The sequence below is a fragment of the Triticum dicoccoides genome, chromosome 4A, assembly GCF_002162155.2.
Source record: "Triticum dicoccoides isolate Atlit2015 ecotype Zavitan chromosome 4A, WEW_v2.0, whole genome shotgun sequence".
NCBI lineage: Eukaryota > Viridiplantae > Streptophyta > Magnoliopsida > Poales > Poaceae > Triticum > Triticum dicoccoides.
In genome coordinates this window covers 251,844,813-251,867,548 of record NC_041386.1, presented here as the reverse complement: position 1 = coordinate 251,867,548, position 22,736 = coordinate 251,844,813, and the positions used below count along the sequence as shown (strand labels likewise).

At 43.1% G+C, this 22,736-nt stretch overlaps 1 protein-coding gene across 1 annotated transcript; it reads left to right on the top strand.

Moving 5' to 3' along the window:
* Nucleotides 1-8,160: 8,160 nt before the first annotated feature.
* On the top strand, nt 8,161-12,836 carry LOC119285743 (probable pre-mRNA-splicing factor ATP-dependent RNA helicase DEAH5). The gene is made up of 2 exons (XM_037565073.1): nt 8,161-11,592; nt 12,229-12,836. Exons 1-2 carry the CDS (start codon nt 8,282-8,284, stop codon nt 12,620-12,622), a joined length of 3,705 nt encoding a protein of 1,234 aa, XP_037420970.1. The 5' UTR covers nt 8,161-8,281; the 3' UTR covers nt 12,623-12,836.
* The last annotated feature ends 9,900 nt before the right edge of the window (nt 12,837-22,736 follow it).

Here is a 22,736-nt window from a genome sequence, read left to right as displayed (position 1 = left end):
CCAGTGACAGAAGGGGCAGCAAGGCACGCATGTATCGTTGCTATTAAGGATAAAAAGATGAGGTCTATTCCTACATGAATAGATATTGTCTACATCATGTCACCGTTCTTATTGCATTACTTCGTTTTTCCATGAACTTAATGCACTAGATGCATGCTGGATAGCGTTGGATGTGTGGAGTAATAGTAGTAGATGCAGGTGATACATCTCCAACGTATCTATAATTTTTTATTGTTCCATGCTATTATATTATCTGTTTTGGATGTTTAATGGGCTTTAATATACCTTTTTATATTATTTTTGGGACTAACCTATTAACCGAAAGCCCAGTGCAAATTGCTGTTTTTTTGCCTATTTCAGTGTTTCACAGAAAAGGAATATCAAATGGAATCCAAACGGAATGAAACCTTCACGAGGATCTTTTTTGGAACAAACGTGATCCAGGAGACTTGGAGTGGACTTCAAGGAAGCAGTGAGGCGGCCACGAGGTAGGAGGGCGCGCCCCCCACCCTCGTGGGCCCCTCGCAGATCCACCGACCTACTTCTTTCGCCTATATATACTCTTATACCCTGAAACCTTCGAGGAGAGCCACGAAACACCTTTTGCACCGCCGCAACCTTCTATACCCGTGAGATCCCATCTTGGGGCCTTTTCCAGCGATCTGCCGGAGGGGGATTCGATCACGGAGGGCTTCTACATCAACACCATGGCCTCTCCGATGATGTGTGAGTAGTTCACCACAGACCTTCGGGTCCATAGTTATTAGCTAGATGGCTTCTTCTCTCTCTTTGGATCTCAATACAAAGTTCTCCTCGATCTTCTTAGAGATCTATTCGATGTAACTATTTTTGCGGTGTGTTTGCCGAGATCCGATGAATTGTGGGTTTATGAACTTGATTATATATGAATATTATTTGATTCTTCTCTGAATTCTTATATGCATGATTTGATATCTTTGCAAGTCTCTTCGAATTATCGGTTTAGTTTGGCCTACTAGATTGATCTTTCTTGCAATGGGGGAAGTGCTTAGCTTTGGGTTCAATCTTGCGGTGTCCTTTCCCAGTGACAGCAGGGGCATCAAGGCACGTATTGTATTGTTGCCATCTAGGATAAAAAATACAGGGTTTATATCATATTGCTTGAGTTTATCCCTCTACATCATGTCATCTTGCCTAAAGCATTACTCCGTTCTTATGAACTTAATACTCTAGATGCATGCTGGATAGCGGTCGATGTGTGGAGTAATAGTAGTAGATGTAGAATCGTTTCGGTCTACTTGTTAGGGACGTGATGCCTATATTCATGATCATTGCCTTAGATATCATCATAACTATGCGCTTTTCTATCAATTGCTTGGCAGTAATTTGTTCACCCACTGTAATACATGCTATCTTGGGAGAAGCCACTAGTGAAACCTATGGCCCCTGGGTCTACTTTATATCATATAAGTTTCCAATCTACAATTCTAGTTTACTATCTATTTTGCAATCTTTATTTTGCAATCTTTATTTTCCAATCTATATCACAAAAATACCAAAAATATTTATCTTATTATCTCTATCAGATCTCACTTTCGTAAGTGACCGTGAAGTGATTGACAACCCCTTTATCGCGTTAGTTGCGAGGTTCTTGTTTGTTTGTGCAGGTACTAGGCGACTTGCGTGTAGTCTCCTACTGGATTGATACCTTGGTTCTCAAAAACTGAGGGAAATACTTGCGCTACTTTGTTGCATCACCCTTTCCTCTTTAAGGGAAAACCAACGCATGCTCAAGTGGTAGCAAGTAGGATTTCTGGTGCCGTTGCCGGGGAGATCTACGCACAAGTCAAGACATACCAAGTACCCATCACGAACTCTTATCCCTCACACTACATTATTTGCCATTCGCCTCTCGTTTTTCTCTCCCCCACTTCACCCTTGCCTTTTTATTCGCCTCTTTTCCGTTCACCCTTTTTTTCGTTCGTCTCTTTTTGCTTGCTTCTCGTGTGTTCGTGTGTTAGATCGTTTATTTTGTTGTTACGGCTAGTCCTCCTATCATTGTTAGTACTCCCGATCATGAAGTTCTTAATTTTGAACAAAGGGAGGGAGAAAATATAAAAGATGCTTGGTATAGAATTTGCAATGCTCAGAATAGATCCACTAGGAAGCAATCTACTTCTGTTCTTCTTCGCAATTTTTATGTAGGCATCACTCCTTGGAACAGATATAGTCTTGATACCATTACCGGAGGAAATTTCTTGGGTAGCCACACTTTTGATTCTTATAATGCTATGTTAGATTTGTTTGGCCCACCACCTCTTTTGGTTAATGGGACTATTTTAACTTTGGAACACGTGATGCAAAGGCTTGAAATTATCGAAAATAAAGTTGCCACGGTAGATTTGATCGAGAATTTGGATAAAAAGATCCACAATCAAATTACTCAATATGGATCTAAGGTAGGAGTTACTCTGAAATTTTTTCGAGAGAAAGAACCCATAGTTAATGAAAAGATAGATCAAGATTCTACTAGAATTGATAAACTTGAGGATATTATTACCAACTTAGGGTCTGCCTTCTCCACCGTAAGAAACACTTCAAACCCTCCTACTACCAAAGTTGCCAAGTTTATGTATGTTCCTAAAAATAAGGGTGAATCCTCTAGTAAGGAAAATGCAGATCTCAAATCAATAAGTGTTCACCCCAATTTTTTCACTATCATTAAGGAACCTTTTGCTACAAATGAATTTCTTGATTTCTTGCCTAGGAGTTTGATCATTAATAAAAAGAAGGAAACTCCTAAGGGTTATAATTGTTCAATTGAAGAATTGCCTACCAAAGATGAGAATACCTAGATCTATTCTTGTTTTTATGCCTAGCTAGGGGCGTTAAACGATAGCGCTTGTTGGGAGGCAACCCAATTTTATTTGTGTTTCTTGCTTTTTGTTCCTCTTTAGTGATAAATAAATCATCTATCCTCTGTTATGATTGTGTTTTTATGTTTTAATTAGTGTTTGTGCCAAGTAAAGCCTTTAGGATCTTCTTGGATGATTGTTATTTGATCTTGCTGAAAAAAATAGAGAGTATGCGCTCACGAGAATAATTTTCATTTTTAACCAGAGAGCAATAAAATACTGATTCTAACTGCACTAGATCAATATACAAATTATTTAGGGCTTCCTAATTTGGTAGAATTTTTATAGTTACAGAAGTATTCCAAACCTACAGATTACTACAGACTGTTCTGTTTTTGACAGATTCTGTTTTTTGTGTGTTGTTTGCTTATTTTGATGAATCTATGGCTAGTATCGGGGGTATAAACCATAGAGAAGTTGGAATACAGTAGGTTTAACACAAATATAAATAAAGAATGAGTTCATTACAATACCTTAGGTGGTGATTTATTTTCTTATACTAACGGAGCTCATGAGATTTTTTGTTGAGTTTTGTGTTGTGAAGTTTTCAAGTTTTTGGGTAAAGATTTGATGGATTTTGGAACAAGGAGTGGAAATAGCCTAAGCTTGGGGATGCCCAAGGCACCCCATGGTAAAATCCAAGGACAACCAAAAGCCTAAGCTTGGGGATGCCCGGGAAGGCATCCCCTCTTCCGTCTTCGTCTATCGGCAACTTTACTTGAGGCTATATTTTTATTCACCACATGATATGTGTTTTCCTTGGAGCGTCTTGTATGATTTGAGTCTTTGCTTTTTAGTTTACCACAATCATCCTTTCTGTACACACCTTTTGGGAGAGACACACATGAATTGTAATTTATTAGAATACTCTATGTGCTTCACTTATATCTTTTGAGCTACATAATTTTGCTCTAGTGCTTCACTTATATTTTTTAGAGCACCGTGGTGGTTTTATTTTGTAGAAATTATTGATCTCTCATGCTTCACTTTTATTATTTTGAGAGTCTTTTAGAACAGCATGGTAATTTGCTTTGGCTATAAAACTAGTCCTAATATGATAGGCATTCAAGATGTGTATGATAAAAACTTTCATATAGAGTGCATTGAATACTATGATTCTTGATAGATGTTTTGAGATATAAAGGTGGTAATGTTATAGTCATGCTAGTTGGTCAATTGTGAAATTGAGAAATACTTGTGTTAAAGTTGGCAAGTCCCGTAGCATGCACGTATGGTAAACGTTGTGTGACAAATTTGAAGCATCGGGTGTTCTTTGAGTACTTTCCTTATGAGTGGCAGTCGAGCGATGGTCTATTCCTACCAATCTATCCCTCTAGGGGCATGCGTAGTAGTACTTTGCTTCGAGGGATAATAAACTTTTGCAATAAGTATATGAATTCTTTATGACTAATGTGAGTCCATGGATCATACACACTCTTACCTTTCCGCAATTTGCTAGCCTCTACGGTACCGTGCATTGCCCTTTCTCACCTCGAGAGTTGGTGCAAACTTCGTCGGTGCATCCAAACCCTGGGGGTGCCTCGAGGGGGCCACAACCCACCAGGGCGCGTCTGGGCCCGCAGGCGCACCCAGGTGGGTTGTGCCGACCTCGGTGGCCTCCCGCACTGCCTCTTCGCTCCATAAATACCTCCTTGCTCCAGAAACCCTAGGGGAGTCGACGAAATTCTATCCCAGCCACCGCAAGTTCCAAAACCACGAGATCCAATCTAGAGCCCTATTCCGGCACTCCGCCGGAGGGGAACACGATCACGGAGGGGTTCATCATCCTCATTGGTGCCTTTCCGATGATGCGTGAGTAGTTCAACTCAGACCTATGGGTCCATAGGTAGTAGCTAGATGGCCTTTTCTCTCTTTGTATCTCAATAGAACGGTCTCTTGGAGATCTATTTTATGTAATGACTCTTTGCAGTGTGTTTGATGGGATCCGATGAATTGTGAGTTTATGATCAAATTTGCCTTGATTTAATATTTTGATTGTTATAGCCTCTTATTTCTTCTCCGATATTTGAGTTTTGTTTGGCCAACTTGATCTATTTATCTTGCAATGTGAAGAGGTGCTTTGTAATGGGTTTGATCTTGTGCTGTCCTTTCCCAGTGATAGAAGGGGTAGCAAGGCACGCATGTATCGTTGCTATTAAGAATAAAAAGATGGGGTCTATTCCTACATGAATAGATCTTGTCTACATCATGTCACAGTTCTTATTGCATTACTCCATTTTCCATGAACTTAATACACTAGATGCATGCTGGATAGCGATCAATGTGGTGAGTAATAGTAGTAGATGCAGGTAAGAGTCGGTCTACTAATCTTGGACGTGATGCCTATATACATGATCATTGTCTTGGATATCGTCATAATTATTTACTTTTCTATCAATTTCCAGTAATTTGTCTTTTGCAACCGTTGCTATTTTCTCGAGAGAAGCCACTAGTGAAATCTACTCCCCCTCGGGTCTATTTTCCTCTCATATACTTTCAGATCCATATTGCCAATTGCCTTTTATTTTATCTGCTTCTTTTATTTTCAGATCTATATTATCAAAAACCCAAAAATACCTTGCTACGTTTTATTTACTTTTATTTTCATCTATATCAATCCACTACAATTTTATCCCAGCCTTACGTCACTTTTTGGCACCGCTACCCGAAAGGGATTGACAACCCCTTTAACGCATCGGGTTGCCAGTATTTGTTATTTGTGAGCACGTATCGTTTACGTAGTGTTGTGTGGTTCTTCTACTGGTTCGATAACCTTGGTCTAATCACCGAGGGAAATACCTTACCGTTGTTGTGGTGCATCCTCCCTTATTCCTTGGGGAAACACCGATGCATCTCAAGCGACATCAAAGGAACTTTCTAGTGTCGTTGCCGGAGAGACATCATCAACATCTACCAGGTTCCTAATCACAAATCTCATCTCCTTGCAATTTACATTATTTACCATTTGCCTCTTATTTTCCTCTCCCCCGCTTCACAAAAATTTGCCAATTTTATTCGTCCTTTTTTTGTTCGCCATTTTCTTGCCGGATCTATCCGCGTTCTTGATTTCTAGTCATAATGGCTAGCATGACTACTCCTCCTTTGTCAACGGATTTTGAAGTTTTATACTTCAAGCAACGACAAGGAGAAAATTTGAAAGATGCTTGGTATAGGCTAATGGAATCCTATCATGTTTGCAACCTAAAGGGAGACACAAAGATTTTGCTTCATAATTTTTACATAGGATTGGCTTTGCATCATAGACAACTCTTAGATTTTGCCGCTAAAGGGAATTTTATTGAGCTTGATGCTAATGCTACCTATGAAATCTTGGAAGGAATTCTAGGGGTTCCACCACAAAAGAAGGGGATTTCTTTCACCCAAAGGGAGTTCAAATTTTGGACACATCACCTGTGTGTGGGGTGTGGCGTCGCAGAAGGGATCGAGAGAAAAGAAAAGAGGAATTGGGGATTGGTAGGATAGCTAGGGTTAAAGGAGAAATAGGAGATGGGCCTCGGCTAGGAAAAAGTGGGCCATGCTTTCCAAACTCTCTTTGCTAGGCCGGCTACGCAAGTGCACCGCGACTGGTTGGGCTGTTCCTGCTAACCTTTTCTTTTTCCCTAAAAAATGCTAATGTTTTCTTTTCTTTTTTAATTTACAAATAAACAATCATCTGGATTTGAACTGGGAGTTGGATTTAAGATTTCCAAAAATGAACGCTAGCTTTAAGAGGATAAGAGTAAGAATACTCCATGACCAATTTGTCAAGAAGCGTGGCCGCTGACGAGTGGGAGCCAAGACCACCAAGCCATGCGCACATACCATCCGTGTCAACAATTGCAAACGACTACGAGCATGTGCATGAACATGACCATATGATGATGGGGATGGGACCCGAGCCGATAACACACAAAAAATGTATTAAACTCACGGACGTTCACAAAATTGCCTCATGCGAATGATAATATTAAATACATTTGAGTTTTTCCTCTTACTGAAAAAACATTAGGTGCAAACAATCAAAACATCTTTTCAGAAAATAAAATTAGGTGCAAACAATCAAAACATCTATGCTCTACATGAAAAAAAAACTACACATTTGAGTTTTTTATTCTTTTTGCCACAAACATAGTCATATTTTGGGTACAATGAGCAAGGAAGGCCATGTAAAAAATAAGACTTCATTTCATAAAATTAAATAAACTAACAATGGGATTTTTAATATTTCTAAGAAAAAATGAATATGGGGTCACCTAAAAGATCAATTAAAAATCATTCTATGCACGAATTTTTTGTTATAAAGGTCATGCAATGAGATTTTGCATAGTAAAAATCTTTTATTCTATGCACGAAAGGTACAACTATAAGATAAAAAAATCCACAATAGCGGTAGGTACTCGATAATTATCAATCTATGTAGAAAACAATGCGTGTCTTTGTAACTAATTTTGGCACTATTGAAATTGAATTGAGAAATTAAGCTTTAGTAATACTCCCTCCGTTCCTAAATATAGGTCTTTTAAGAGATTTCAATATGAAGTACATACAGATGTATATAGACGTATTTTAGAGTAAGATTCATTCATTTTGCTCCGTATATAGTTCATATTAAAATCTTTAAAAAGACTTATATTTAGAAATGAGGGAGTATTTTATATTCACGGTTTATGCTATTAGTGCTTCTCTGCCGTTTTGAAATGGTGGAAGTGTACCTGTGTGGGATCTTGAATCATTTTTTATTAAGATTGAGATATCGGGTCTTGAACCATTTCTTATTAAGACTGAGACATTTTTTTCTACCATTGCAACACACGAGCTAGTTTTAGGCCTCCTTTGAAATTTCATAAGAATTTTAGAGAATAGAATTTTTATAAGATTTTTTTTCTTTAGAGCTCTTTGGTTCATAAGAATGAATTTCCATTCCTACATAGGATTGATTCCTATCCTCCATATTTCATAGGAAAAAAAGAACCTAGACTCAATAGAAAAATTCCTTTGGTGTCAACTAAATGACATCTTGTTTTCTATTCCTACTCATAGGATTTGAGATACATGTCATCTCATTTTCTACAAAATTTTTATTTTTATGATAATTCTATCTTACGAATCAAAAGAGGCCTTAAGGTGTGAGCCTTTGTCGCTAGGGTACAGCCAACTCTCGACAAGTAAAAGGGGAAAAAGAAGTATCTTTGATATCGCGGATACGGTGACATCTGCTGTAAATTTACTTGCCTCCTCTCGTTCGTCGGATCTATTCGGGGTCTCAGCCTTCAGCGAGGCGGTTTTCCCAGATTGGAAGTCCCGAAGAGCCGCCCCACCTCACCAATCCAACCCCTATAGTTCCGGGACCGACCAGCAAACCCTAGCTCCACATCCACCCACTAGCCATGGCGCCGGCGGCGGGGGAGGGTCCCGGCGACGATGGGCTCCGAAAGTTGGAGTACCTGTCGCTCGTCTCCAAGGTCTGCTCGGAGCTGGAGACGCACATCGGTGTAGGCGACAAGGTACTGGCTGAGTTCATTACCGAGCTCGGCCGCGACGCCCCCTCGGTCGCCGATTTCGACGCCAAGCTCAAGGCCAACGGCGCCGACCTCCCCGACTACTTCGTCCGCACGCTCCTCACCATCATCCACGCCATCCTCCCGCCGCCCTCCCATAACCCTAGCTCCGCCGCCTCGCAGTCCAACTCCAAGTACCGCGCGCTCTCGCGCCCCGACGACGCAGATCGCGCCCGCGAGCTCCGCCTCGAGCTTGAGCGTGATGCCAATGCCACAGCGGCGACCACCCCTGCCCCTTCCAGGGACCGCAGTCGCGATGACCGCTCTCGGGACCGTGACCATGACCGCACGCGTGATGAACGCGGACGGGATCGTGACCATGGCCGCAGTCGTGACAGAGACCGCGGGCGTGGTGATTGCAGCCATAACCGTGACCGAGCACATGATGACCGTGGCCAGGATCGTAACCATGACCGAGGCTGTGAACATGATCATGGCTGGGACAGGGATCGAGACCGTGGTCGCGACAGAGACCGGGAGGGAGATCGGGACGGTAATGGTGGGAGGGCCCAGGACCGCCTCCAGCAAAGGGACAGGGATACTGGCAAGGCCCATGGAAGGAGCAGGAGGTATGTGGATGAGGAGGAGGGACAGCAGGAAAGGGCTGGAGGAAGGAAGACAGAGAATACCCTGACAAATTCAAGTGGCGAGCCTGAGCTTTACCAGGTGTACAGGGGGAGGGTGACCCGTGTAATGGACACCGGTTGCTTTGTCAAGCTTGAGGATGTTCGTGGTGGCCGTGAGGGACTTGTTCATGTATCGCAGATGGCAAGCAGACGGATAGCCAATGCAAAGGAGGTGGTGAAGCGTGATCAGGAGGTGTTCGTGAAGGTAGTTTCGGTAAAGGGAGATAAGTTGAGTCTCTCACTGAGGGATGTGGATCAGGATACAGGAAAGGACCTTCTGCCAATGCAGCGTGGTGTGGAGGATGCTCCAAGGACTAACCCATCTGTTGGTAGTGCTGCTGCTGCTGGGTCTGGAAGGAGGTTGGGTCTATCGGGGATTGTGATTACAGAGGAGGATGAGGTTGCACCCATCTCGCGGCGTCCCCTCAAGCGGATGAGCTCACCGGAGAGGTGGGAAGCGAAGCAGCTAATTGCTTCGGGTGTTCTCGATGTGAGGGATTACCCACAGTTTGATGAGGATGGTGATGGAATGTTGTATCAGGAGGAAGGCGCAGAGGAGGAGTTGGAGATTGAGCTTAATGAGGATGAACCAGAGTTCTTGCAGGGACAAAGCAGATTCTCAATTGACATGTCACCTGTTAAGATTTTCAAGAATCCAGAGGGTTCATTAAGTCGAGCAGCAGCTCTCCAGACTGCCCTCATCAAGGAGCGCCGTGAGGTTAGAGAACAAGAGCAGAGAGCAATGCTGGACTCGATACCCAAGGATCTGAATAGGCCATGGGAGGACCCAATGCCCGACACAGGTGAGCGACACCTTGCACAGGAGCTTAGAGGTGTTGGTCTATCAGCTTATGACATGCCAGAATGGAAGAAGGAAGCATATGGAAAAGCTTTAACGTTTGGGCAAAGGTCAAAGCTTTCAATACAAGATCAGAGGCAAACTCTTCCAATATACAAGTTGAAGAAAGAGTTGATTCAAGCTGTGCATGATAATCAAGTTTTAGTTGTTATCGGAGAAACTGGCTCTGGAAAGACAACGCAGGTGACACAATATTTGGCTGAAGCTGGTTATACCACAAGGGGTAAAATTGGCTGTACTCAACCTCGTAGGGTGGCTGCAATGTCTGTTGCAAAGAGAGTGGCAGAAGAATTTGGCTGTCGACTGGGAGAGGAAGTTGGTTATGCCATTCGCTTTGAGGATTGCACTGGCCCAGAAACTGTGATAAAATACATGACCGATGGAATGCTTCTGCGTGAAATTTTAGTTGATGAGAACCTTTCCCAGTATTCAGTAGTCATGCTTGATGAAGCGCACGAAAGGACCATCCACACAGATGTTCTCTTCGGTTTGCTGAAGCAGCTTGTTAAGCGTAGACCTGACATGAGGCTTATTGTTACTTCTGCTACCCTTGATGCTGAAAAGTTCTCTGGGTATTTCTTCAACTGCAACATCTTCACAATTCCGGGAAGAACATTCCCAGTGGAGATACTCTACACCAAACAACCAGAAAGTGACTACTTGGATGCTGCATTGATTACCGTGCTGCAGATCCACTTGACAGAGCCAGAGGGTGATATCCTTGTTTTCTTGACTGGTCAAGAGGAGATTGATCATGCCTGTCAATGTTTATATGAGAGGATGAAAGGGCTGGGAAAGGATGTTCCTGAGCTCATAATTTTGCCTGTGTATAGCGCTCTGCCTAGTGAAATGCAGTCAAAGATCTTTGAGCCAGCTCCACCTGGGAAGAGGAAGGTGGTCGTAGCCACCAATATTGCTGAAGCTTCTTTAACCATTGATGGCATATATTATGTCATCGACCCTGGCTTCGCCAAAATCAATGTTTATAATTCAAAACAAGGGCTTGATTCATTGGTCATCACTCCAATCTCACAAGCATCGGCAAAACAAAGAGCAGGGCGTGCTGGCCGTACTGGACCAGGCAAATGTTATCGTCTATACACTGAAAGTGCTTACCGCAATGAAATGTCACCAACGACGATTCCAGAAATTCAAAGGATCAATTTGGGCTCTACAGTTCTTAATATGAAGGCAATGGGGATAAATGACCTACTATCCTTTGATTTTATGGACCCCCCAGCACCCCAAGCACTTATCTCTGCTATGGAACAGCTTTACAGCCTTGGCGCTCTTGATGAGGAGGGCCTTCTTACCAAACTGGGAAGAAAAATGGCTGAATTTCCACTGGATCCACCACTTTCAAAGATGCTACTAGCTAGCGTCGACCTTGGATGCAGTGATGAGATACTGACTATTATAGCGATGATTCAAACGGGGAATATTTTCTATAGGCCTAGAGAAAAACAGGCTCAAGCTGATCAGAAAAGGGCCAAATTTTTCCAGCCAGAGGGAGATCATCTTACCCTACTTGCTGTATATGAGGCTTGGAAAGCAAAGAACTTTTCAGGGCCCTGGTGCTTTGAGAACTTTGTTCAGTCAAGATCGCTAAGGAGAGCACAAGATGTCAGAAAGCAGCTTCTAACTATCATGGATAGGTAACTAGTTGAATTAGAATAAATTGAATGAAGAGCCTCTGCATTAGATGTGTAATGGAGGTTTTCCTTAGTAGATTTCTATTAATCAAATTCAAAGCAGATTAGCAGTACTCATCACATCAAATACAATCAGTATGCCTAATTTATATGCAATAATTATGACGAGAATATACTGAAGACAGGGATAAAAACCTACGCTCATAATACTGATGCAAAAGATTATGCAAAGATTACTTATAAGAGGGTAAAAATGAACCATGCAGTGTATTAGGTCCACTATAAGTTGCATAACTGTTGCATGTGGATATTGAATTGGAATTAATGCCTGGTTTCTGCGGGTGCATACTGTAGACAGTCAGGGATAAATACCAATATTTGTGTGGTCTGCTAATTTGGATCCTTCGTTAAAAAACATTGTAGTGTTGTATACAAAAACATTTCACAAAGGAATTAGTGAAGATGGTTTTTTTTTTGGAGACCTATCCATGGCTTGTTTCATTGTGCTTTCGTTATCAAATGTTCAGACAACTTGCATTCATTGCCTATCCAATGGTAGAGGTGTGTTGTTCGATCTACTGTCCTAGAGCTTGATATGATTTTGTTTGTGCGCTAACATATTTGCCGATGTATCTGCAGATATAAGTTGGATGTTGTCGCTGCTGGGAAGAACTTCATGAAAATAAGGAAAGCAATCACTGCCGGCTTCTTTTTCCATGCTGCCAGGAAAGATCCCCAGGAAGGCTACAGAACCTTGGTGGAGAACCAGCCAGTGTACATTCACCCAAGCAGTGCGCTGTTCCAGCGCCAACCAGATTGGGTCATTTACCACGAGCTTGTAATGACGACCAAGGAGTATATGAGGGAGGTGACCGTGGTTGACCCGAAATGGTTAGTGGAGTTAGCGCCAAGATTCTACAAGGGCGCAGATCCAACCAAGATGAGCAAGAGGAAGCGACAGGAAAGGATTGAGCCTCTGTACGACAGGTACCACGAGCCCAACTCATGGCGTCTCAGCAAGCGCCGAGCTTGATGGTCCATCATACCCTACCACAAGTTTTGGCGGAACTGTAAATATTTGTGCTCTGCTCCTAGACACTGTTGCACTAGGTATTTCTACCTACCGGAGTCTTATTCCTGGATACCGTTTTGTATGGATATTTACAGTTCAGCGCTCGACCATTACTGGGTGATTCAGTTTTTCCAGTTTCGGATAATTTAGATAATACTACCTTTGTTTCCTTTAACTCCACATAATATAAGCTTTGTCTAAGTCAAACTTCATAAACTTTGATCAAGTTTAAGAAAAAATATAAACATTCACAATACCAAATTTATAATTATGAAATTAATTTCCATATTGTATATCTTTAGCATTATAGATGTTGATATTTTAATATAAAGTTGGTCAAACATTACTAATGTGATTTTGGACTAATCTTATATGGGGGGTAACAGGAAATGGAGAGGGTAACTTCTTATGAACCGGTGACTGTTGTGGTTCTATTTTCCAAATGTTATTGATCAAGAGGTTTTTTTAGCGACCGCGCTGTGACATGTTTAAGAATTTCAAAGCAAAGACACATGTCAATCACTGGTTGCTCACACACACCCATCTTCGTGAACTATGAGTTGACGACACTAAACGGTTCACACCCATCCGAGCGAACTACAAGTTTTTTTTGAACATTAATACAGATACAAACGTTCATATACACGCGCATACACTCACCTCTATGAACGCACACACGCACACCCTACTCTTATGAGCATCTCTGAAAGACTGAACCGGCATATCATCTTGAAATTTATGAAGTCACTTAAGAACAAATGCGAGCATCAGGATTTGAACTCTGATGGGTTGGGGATACCACAGTCTCTCTAACCATCCAACCACATGTTGGTCCGAGCAAACTATAAGTTAACGGCACTAAACCGGATGACATGTTTTGTTTACAATTTTCAAATGTTCCCTTTGATGTAGCATGGCAAGTTTTTTTTTTGCCAACATGATAACTTCTGAATAAGTTGGAAAAAATTAGGCTAAGAATTCTTCACGTTGCATCATGGCATGCAACCCCTGAAAACGCATAACAATTACTCTGTTGTAGCATGATAAATTCCTAACAATCTGTTTGCTAGCATGGTTATGTTTTCTCTACAGCATGCCAGATATGTATACAATAGCGCGACAAATATACCTGTTTTAGCAAGGCAATTTTTATGTGTTCACTGTTAGTTTTTTTTACTGAATACTCCCAAATCGCTGCATTCGCTCGGATGACCTCCCATAGGGAACGATAGTTCACTTTGGTGACCTCTCGGAGAGACGTCAGCGCAATATTAGTGACGAGAGAATCCCAACCGGGTAGGCCCACGACAACAAGACGACCCAACAGAAGGTTCATGCCCAAAGATGTCATGGTGCAGATAACAACACATGTGGTCATGTTCCATTCATGCGGAGCAATCAGACGGACGTGAGCCGTCAGTTGATACCAATCCATCAGCCGGGAGCAAACAGGAGTTCAGCAAACAAGCAATTAAGAGGGATGTTACCCACGAGCTCCACTACGCCTTAATTGCTATCGTCACCTTATGTAATAACACTCGACCATCAATGATCCATTACCACTAGCATTAACACCAACCGCTGTAACCCTCCATGACGCACTCTATATAAGCCAAGGCAGGGGCACCAGGCTGAGGTTTGCACCATTTGTATTCATCCTTATACACAAGAGAGAAAACAACAATAAACCTTGTCTTTACGCCCATTTGCATCTTCGGTAGCCTCTATGCCTCTACATTCTAACTCCTATACATGCTTTCGGAGTTTGCGCCACAACGGTTGGCGCCCACAATGAGCCTAGCGTCTATCGAAGCAATGATGCAGATGGTTTCTTCATTGTTTAGCGGCGGCAGACTGGCTTTGAGGCGTACCATTTTCTTTGGTTCACTCGACTTCGCCACCGACGAATTAGCGTGGCATCCTAATGCCCCGCACACTGGAGCAATGACATGGGCATTCTGTGAATCCAGGAACCGGTCTTGTACCGGTCAGCCCGAAGGACGCTTATTCAACGCTAGAGGTGCTCCCAAAAGTCTTGCCTTGGCAGGCTAGCTACCCAACTAGCTGGAATGCTCAATTCCGACTCGCTATGCCCTCTCCTAGAGTTTGGATCCCAAGGGGGGGAGAGATATGGAAGCCACACCTCCGTGGCTAAGGTTTTCATGGCAAAGATTGGTGGAGCATGTGGAACCCAACGCTAGAAAAACTAAATTTCAACCGCGCAACCAAGAACATACTGTTGGTGCAATTGAGTGCCCCAAGAGTCTCCAAGATTGTTGGACAGAAATAGTGAGGGCCTAATGTGTTTGCTAGTGCATACAGAGAAATTATGTCCCTGACGTTATGAGGAGTTTGCTACAAACTTAGAAGATTTTTATCTGCGAAGCAGAGAAGAATGCTAAGGCAACCGAGAAGACTGCTATCGAAGATAATGCGTGATGGAAGGGACCCCCAAAAATTGCAGACGTGAAGCAATTACTACAGAGCTCGGTCAGAGAGTGTTAACTACAGTCGAGAAGATTGAAGAGGAAAAGACGTAGCATTTTCTTCTGTAGTTCTTCTTCTCTTATTTGAGTCAGAGGACCACTATACTACTAAAAGGGTGTTGGTGCAATTCCTTGCCCTTTGTGTTTGGGGATTCTTGTCGGAAACAGTTTGGAAGCGATTTGTTTGCTAGTGCACACAAAGAGAAATAGTCCCTGGAGTATCAAGAAGAATGCTATAATTTGTTGTGAAGTTTGCTATAGACTTCACTGAGAGTTATCTATGCAGCAGAGAAGATGATTATGTTTCGAGGAATGTTATTCTGAGAAGATTGCTATAATCTCCCTAAGAGTTTGGTACCGAAAAGTTTGCTGCCAAAAGGCGAGAAGATTACTATAATCATCCAAAAGGTTTGACACCAAGAAGATTGCTACTTCCAAGAAGTTTGCTATAAACTTCTACGGAAGTCATCGAAAAGAAGATTGATATGTTTCGCGAAGTATAAAATCAAGAAGATTGGTACTTCTGAGAAGTTTGCTAAACTTCCTCAAAAGTTATCTGTGCTGCAGAAAGGTTGTCATATCTCGAAGAGTTTGTTATCGAGAAAATTGCGTGCCGGAGATGGCCCCGGCAAAATATTACTGAAGCGAAGCAATTTTCATTTGGCGTGTCTGAAAGTGCAACTAATTCCCGGGTGGTTTTGGTAATTCATAACAACATATACCTCATTGAACAAATGTCCATTCAAGATCAATATTTCAGGATGTTCAATGATTGGCATGGCAAGGACTATAGATGTGGACCCCTCAAAATGCTTAAGACAAGGATTGGCAAAAGCTCAAGACTCTACATTTTTGTTTAAGTGATTGAAAGGATCGAGAAGATATGTCTAGAGGGGGGGGGGGTGATTAACCCTTAACAAAAGTGGCAATTTTTAGTTTCCTCAAGTTAAGGTGGAGTTTAGCACATATTAAAGGGCATCCAATACATCTCAAGCAAGCATGAAAAGAGTATAGGCAGCAGAAAGAGTAAAGCATGCAAGTGCAAGAAGGTAAAAGGATGGGATTGGAGTGTGCAAACGCAATGGATACGCGGAGAATTTTTGGCGTGGTTCCCATAGGTGATGCTATTGTACATCCACGTTTATGGAGACTTCAACCCACGAAGGGTAACAATTGCGGGAGTCCATGGAGGGCTCCACCCACGAAGGGTCCACGAAGAAGCAACCTTGTCTATCCCACCATCACTACTAGGGAAAAGCCTAGCAGTAGCGCGGGTAGCCGCGCTACTAATACAACGCTACAACTAATGCTTAGCAGTAGCACGGTTTGTCCCGCGCTACTGCTATCTAGGGATAGCAGTAGCGTTCGTGGCCAAAACGCGTTGCTGCTAACACTGGTACAACGAGGTGCTATACAAATGTTTTTAACCACTTTCGGCGATGGCATTTGGAACCGTCGCCTAGTGAGTGACTGCGATAGGAAGGTCCTTCCCACACGACCCAGAAACCGTCGGGGATAGGGAGCCTTGATGCATACAGTTGTCCCTATATAACCGTTTCCGATATCTCTAATATCTCAAACGCGTCATCCTTGCTACTCGTTTGTGCTCGCATTGCCATCACAGTTGGAGTTTTGTGGTTTTACCTAAAACCAGGCACATTCCAGGCACGAGAGTTTTTCAGGCACGTACCAAACTGGCTCTATGTTTACGATGCCTGGCACATCACAAACAATTCATGATTGTAAACCGTGTACGATAGATAGACAATCACACACATTTAGTTTTCCCGCACCATTTGTGATAGTGTCTGACATCACACACGCTTTGCAAACGGCAACTGTATGCATTGTTACACACGTTTCCTCTCCGTGAACCGTGTTGGATTATGATGTATATCCCACACGCTGTGCTTTACATACCATGTGCGCCGTAATGACCCGCACACCGTAATTTCACCCTAATTTAATTGCCGCTATTTAAAATTGTACCTAATTTGAACCTGAAAGTAGGCTATAGCTTTATTCTTATCCATCAGGTTCAAACAACCAATGCATTATTCGGTTCACAGGTACATATGTTTAAGAATTACATAAGCACCAAATAAAGAATGATGAACCAGGGTTCTATACTTGTACTATTACAGATGGTAAAGAAAGATGCGATAGACATTCTGGTTGCTGAACAAGGTGAAGCGGAATGGCCCTATTGTGCTCTCCTGGATGTAGATGGACGCATGACTCTAGTCCAACCCCTTGTGATGGCCGGCCGCCAATCATGTAGTTTGAGAGGTAATCTTGAGTAAACTGCTTCAGGATCCACTGCAAAGGAAAACAGATTCAGACATCGTCATCTAACACAACTCATTACGGGTAGTAAAAAGAAGGCTACAGAGTTCTTACTTACCATCCTGCAGTTCACTGTTGTCTTGCATAAAGTGTAAACAAATAGTTTGAGTGACATCTTTTGATCCATTTTAATAATAATCTTTATCAGTTTTCTCACTTGATGCTGGTTCATGAATATCTCATTTCCCCATACGCAGAAAGGGTCGAAGTGTGGATCTTTGGCAATGACATATGTACCTAAAAGCACCAAGTTAATGTTAGAAGCTAAACAACAATTGCAAAATGGTGTAGTACAACACTCCCTCCATCCCATTATATAAGATTTTATTACATGTATATCTAGACATCATCAGAACATTAAGGTCACTCTTCCTTGTTGCTATGTAGCCTGGGATTGCATATTTAGTCATTCAGTACAATGCATGTTGCTATGTAGACTCAGATATATTAAATATGGACCTAGTTAACCTACTGAGAAATGGGTTACAGATATATTCAGTGAAATTTCCGATTCGACGATTAATCCCTTATGAGCCCGCAAGCTATATGGTACCAGCTACTGATACCCTGAATAGTGAGTACATATAAGCAATGCGATGAAACCAACCTCGATGGAAAACAACACTGTTCCCAGTATTGTCCTGTATGAGTAAATATAAAGAAATGTTAAGCACAACAGGCTAAACATCAACCAAATATATCCATGATAAACAAGATAATCTACAAATGATAGCTTCAGTGTGTAGGTTTAAGCACGCTAGTTAAGCAAAACAAGAAGTGGAAAGGTGTGTTCACTTCATCAGACATAACATTTAAAAACAAGCAAATAGTCATTCAAACTGGTATTGTGTAGGTCCAAAGTACACTAGTTATTGTTAAAAGAACGAAAAGGCATGTTAACCGCAACATCCTTAACAACAACCAAATATCGTAATTCATAGTGGTATTGTTGAAACTATTATTGATGAAATTGAACTGCACAGCAAATAGTTGCACATATAGAGCATCACATTGTGAAGAACTGAAACAAACAAGGCATAAGGCCATCTCTAGCCGATCCTTTAAAAGTTAACAGACTAAAACCCTTAGTGTATATATATATACTCCAACAATTTTTGGCTGTTTCTAGTCGATCCCCTAAACTTAACGTTGTAAACTTCAATTTGATCTAGTTCAAAGCAGGTTCAACCAAAAGTAGCATGCATTCAAACATAAATATAGTTTGACCTATTTTAATAATAATCTTTATTAGTTTCCTCACTTGATGCTGGTTCATGAATATCTCATTTCCCCATACGCAGAAAGGGTCGAAGTGTGTATCTTTGGCAATGACATATGTACCTAAAAGCACCAAGTTAATATTAGAAGCTAAACAATAATTGCAAAATGGTGTAGTACAACACTCCCTCCATCCCATTATATAAGATTTTATTACATGTATATCTAGACATCATCAGAACATTAAGGTCACTCTTCCTTGTTGCTATGTAGCCTGGGATTGCATATTTAGTCATTCAGTACAATGCATGTTGCTATGTAGACTCAGATATATTAAATATGGACCTAGTTAACCTACTGATAAATGGGTTACAAATATATTCAGTGAAATGTCCGATTCGACGATTAATCCCTTATGAGCCCCCAAGCTATATGGTACCAGCTACTGATATCCTGAATAGTGAGTACATATAAGCAATGTGATGAAACTAACCTCGATGGAAAACAACACTGTTCCCAGTATTGTCCTGTATGAGTACATAGAAAGAAATGTTAAGCACAACAGGCTAAACATCAACCAAAAATATCCATGACAAACAAGATAATCTACAAATGATAGCTTCAGTGTGTAGGTTTAAGCATGCTAGTTAAGCAAAACAAGAAGTGGAAAGGTGTGTTAACTTCATCAGACATAACATTTAAAAACAATCAAATAGTCATTCAAACTGGTATTGTGTAGGTCCAAAGTACACTAGTTATTGTTAAAAGAACGAAAAGGCATGTTAACTGCAACATCCTTAACAACAACTAAATATCGTAATTCATAGTGGTATTGTCGAAACTGTTATTGATGAAATTGAACTGTACAACAAATAGTTGCACATGTAGAGCATCACATTGTGAAGAACCGAAACAAACAAGGCATAAGGCCATCTCTAGCCGATCCTTTAAAAGTTAACAGACTAAAACTCTTAGTGGATATATATATACTCCAACAATTTTTGGCTGTTTCTAGTTGATCCCCTAAACTTAATGTTGTAAACCTCAATTTGATCAAGTTCAAAGCAGGTTCAACCAAAAGTAGCATGCATTCAAACATAAACATAGATAGTTTTGCATAACCGAACATAAAACATAAATTTAAACTAAGCTAAACTACTTTCGGTCGAAGTGGAGGTCGAGCCAATCCTTCCTCGTGAGGTACAGTGTGCCGTGAGCCGGGTCTGGGCCGGTGCCGTCGTCGGGGTCATTGGGGAAGACACTCCTCCACTCGTCGACGCCGATCTCCTCATCCTCACCGCCCACCTCGATGCCCTCCGTGCCGCCGTCCTCGCCGCCTTCGACCTCGTCATCGTAGGAGAGCACGATAACCTCGCCGCCCTCTGTCAGTGTCAAAACCAGCCGATCTCGGGTAGGGGGTCCTGAACTATGCGTCCGGGGATCGAAGGTAACAGGAGACAAGGGAGACACGATGTTTACCCAGGTTTGGGCCCTCTTAATGGAGGTAAAACCCTACGTCCTGCTTGATTGTATTCGATGAGTATAGGGGTTACAAGAGTTGATCTACCTCGAGATCGTAATGGCTAAACCCTAGATGTCTAGCCTATATGAATTCTGATAGCCTCTACGGACTAAACCCTCCGGTTTATATAGACACCGGAGGGGCCTAGGGTTGTACAGAGTCGGTTTACGGAGAATGGAAAATACACATCCGGACATTAAGCTTGCCATTCACGCATAAGAGAGTCCTACCCGGACATGGGGGAAGGTCTTCTACCTTGTATCTTCACGGCCCATCAGTCCAGCCCACATCACACAGCCCGGACACCCGAGGACCCCTCAATCCAGGACTCCCCCCTGAACCATTCTTCAATGATGATGTGTTCGGCTCACAGATTGCCTTCGACATTGCAAGGCGGGTTCCTTCTCCGCGTACAAAGCAGTCTTCTAAGCAAAAGAACGGTATCCAGATCTATATAATAATCACAACCCTCAACCACAAGGGCACAATACTTAATAAGGCATATCTACTGACAGCTCTTTCGGCAAAATGTCGCGTCTAGCCTTTTCATAATTCCGAACCGTTTTTTGGCCTCCCACTTCGTGTTTCGAGGTGCAGCCTCCATTGACACGTCTCGTCAAAGCGGAGATCGTGTCCCCTTATAGCGGGATTTTCATCAATACGGGTCTGGGTAACCCAACCGTGCCATTCGCACGACCCCTTGGGAACATGTGAGTTTTAAGGCCAGTGGGGGGCGTTTGATATTCACTGCCTATATAAGCGGACAAAGATCCATCTTTTTACCCCACGCCTTCTTCCTTCCTCATCCCTCCCATCCTCGAGCTCCAGTGCCCAAGCTTCAATCTTTCCTACCGCCCAACCTCTCCAGCCATGGCCGGATGCGGCTCGCAGGGCAAGTGGATGGCTTCCTCCGTCACAGAGAGGAACGTCAAGGAACTCCGGGAAGCAGGGTACTTGGCCGCGAACATCGCGCATCGGCTCCCTGCCAAAAAACAGATCATCCCTACTCCGGAGCCTAGTAAGAGGGTGGTGTTTACCCCTACTTCCTCTGCGGACTAGGGTTTCCTCTCCACCCTTTCGTCCGCGGCCTCATGTTCTATTATGGGCTAGATTTCCACGATCTAGCCCCAAATTCCTTCCTCCACATCTCAGTGTTCACCTTTGTGTGCGAGGCGCTCCTCCGCATTCCATCCCACTTCGGCCTATGGCTTAAGGTCTTCAGTGTGAAGCCGAAAATGGTTGACGGGCAACATGCGGAATGTGGCGGTGCCATGGTGAGCAAGCTCCCCAACGTCACCTGCCCCAAAGGGGCCTTTGTGGAGACCGTGAAGTGATGGCAACTGGAGTGGTTCTACATCACCGAACCTCGTGGCGCCACATGGGCAGCCACTCCCGAGTTTAAATCTGGACCCCCAATGCGGCTCATGTCGTGGATTAACAAGGGCCTGGACTGGGCGTCGCCCAATGAAGTGATGATGCTGCAAAAGCGCATAAAAATATGATGGAGAAGAACACCAGTCTCGCTGATGTGATTCAGGTGATGCTTTTCTGCCGGATTCTCCCCTGCCAGCGCCGGCCTCTCCACATGTGGGAGTTCAATCCGGATGGTCCGCGGACCCTGCAGTGATTCTTCGGCATGACGTACGAAGAGATCTGGAAGCTGCTTTTCAAGGCCTAGAAGTCGTGGCCGGAGATGACCGAAGACATCAGCCTCGACTGTGCTCATCCGACCACCCCAGTAAGTTTTCTAATTTTTGAACACAACTTCAGTTCATAAATCAAAGGGTATGCTGAGCCTTCCATTCTTCCATCGGGGCTGGACAAAGAAGGTGGAGCAGATCCAGTGTTCGGCTCTACTACCCGAAGACCCAACCATTCCTCTGCTAACGAGGATGCTGGTTCCGGCGCCGTACCAGGCGCGGAGAAGAAGGCCAAGAAGAAAGGCAAGGAGGCCAAAAGTGGCCTTCACCAAAAAGGTACTTCGGACGCTGCGTCCGGAAATACCGAAGCTCCCTCCTCCCACGAGGGAGATGAAGATGAGGAGGAGGAGAAGGAGGAGAGCAATTGTCCCCTTAAGGGGGGAAGAAGAAAAGGGCGGCCTCAGTGGACCTAGAGGCGGAGGCGTCCAAGAAGGGGAAGATTCCCCTTTCGGACGACTCGGACTCGGATGTCGAAGCCATCCTCAAGTGGCGCCCCAGGTCGAAGCCCCTGGCCACATCGTAAGTGTCCAAGGATACTGCATATGTAGCTGTTTTTTGTGATTGCAGTTTTAACACATATAAATTGCGTGCTGCAGTCTGGCCTACGATCTCCCCCAACCATCATCGTGTTCTGGGAACTCGCTTGGGCCAGAGATGGTGGAGAGCGAGACGCCTCCGTGATCCTCCCCGCCAACTGCCACAGACAACATCGAAGTGTTGTCCCAAAGAGCCTCTCCGGGCCATGGAGAGGTGCGGGAGGCCGCCCAGACGATGGCAGAGGGTAACACCTCGGCTGCCGAGAA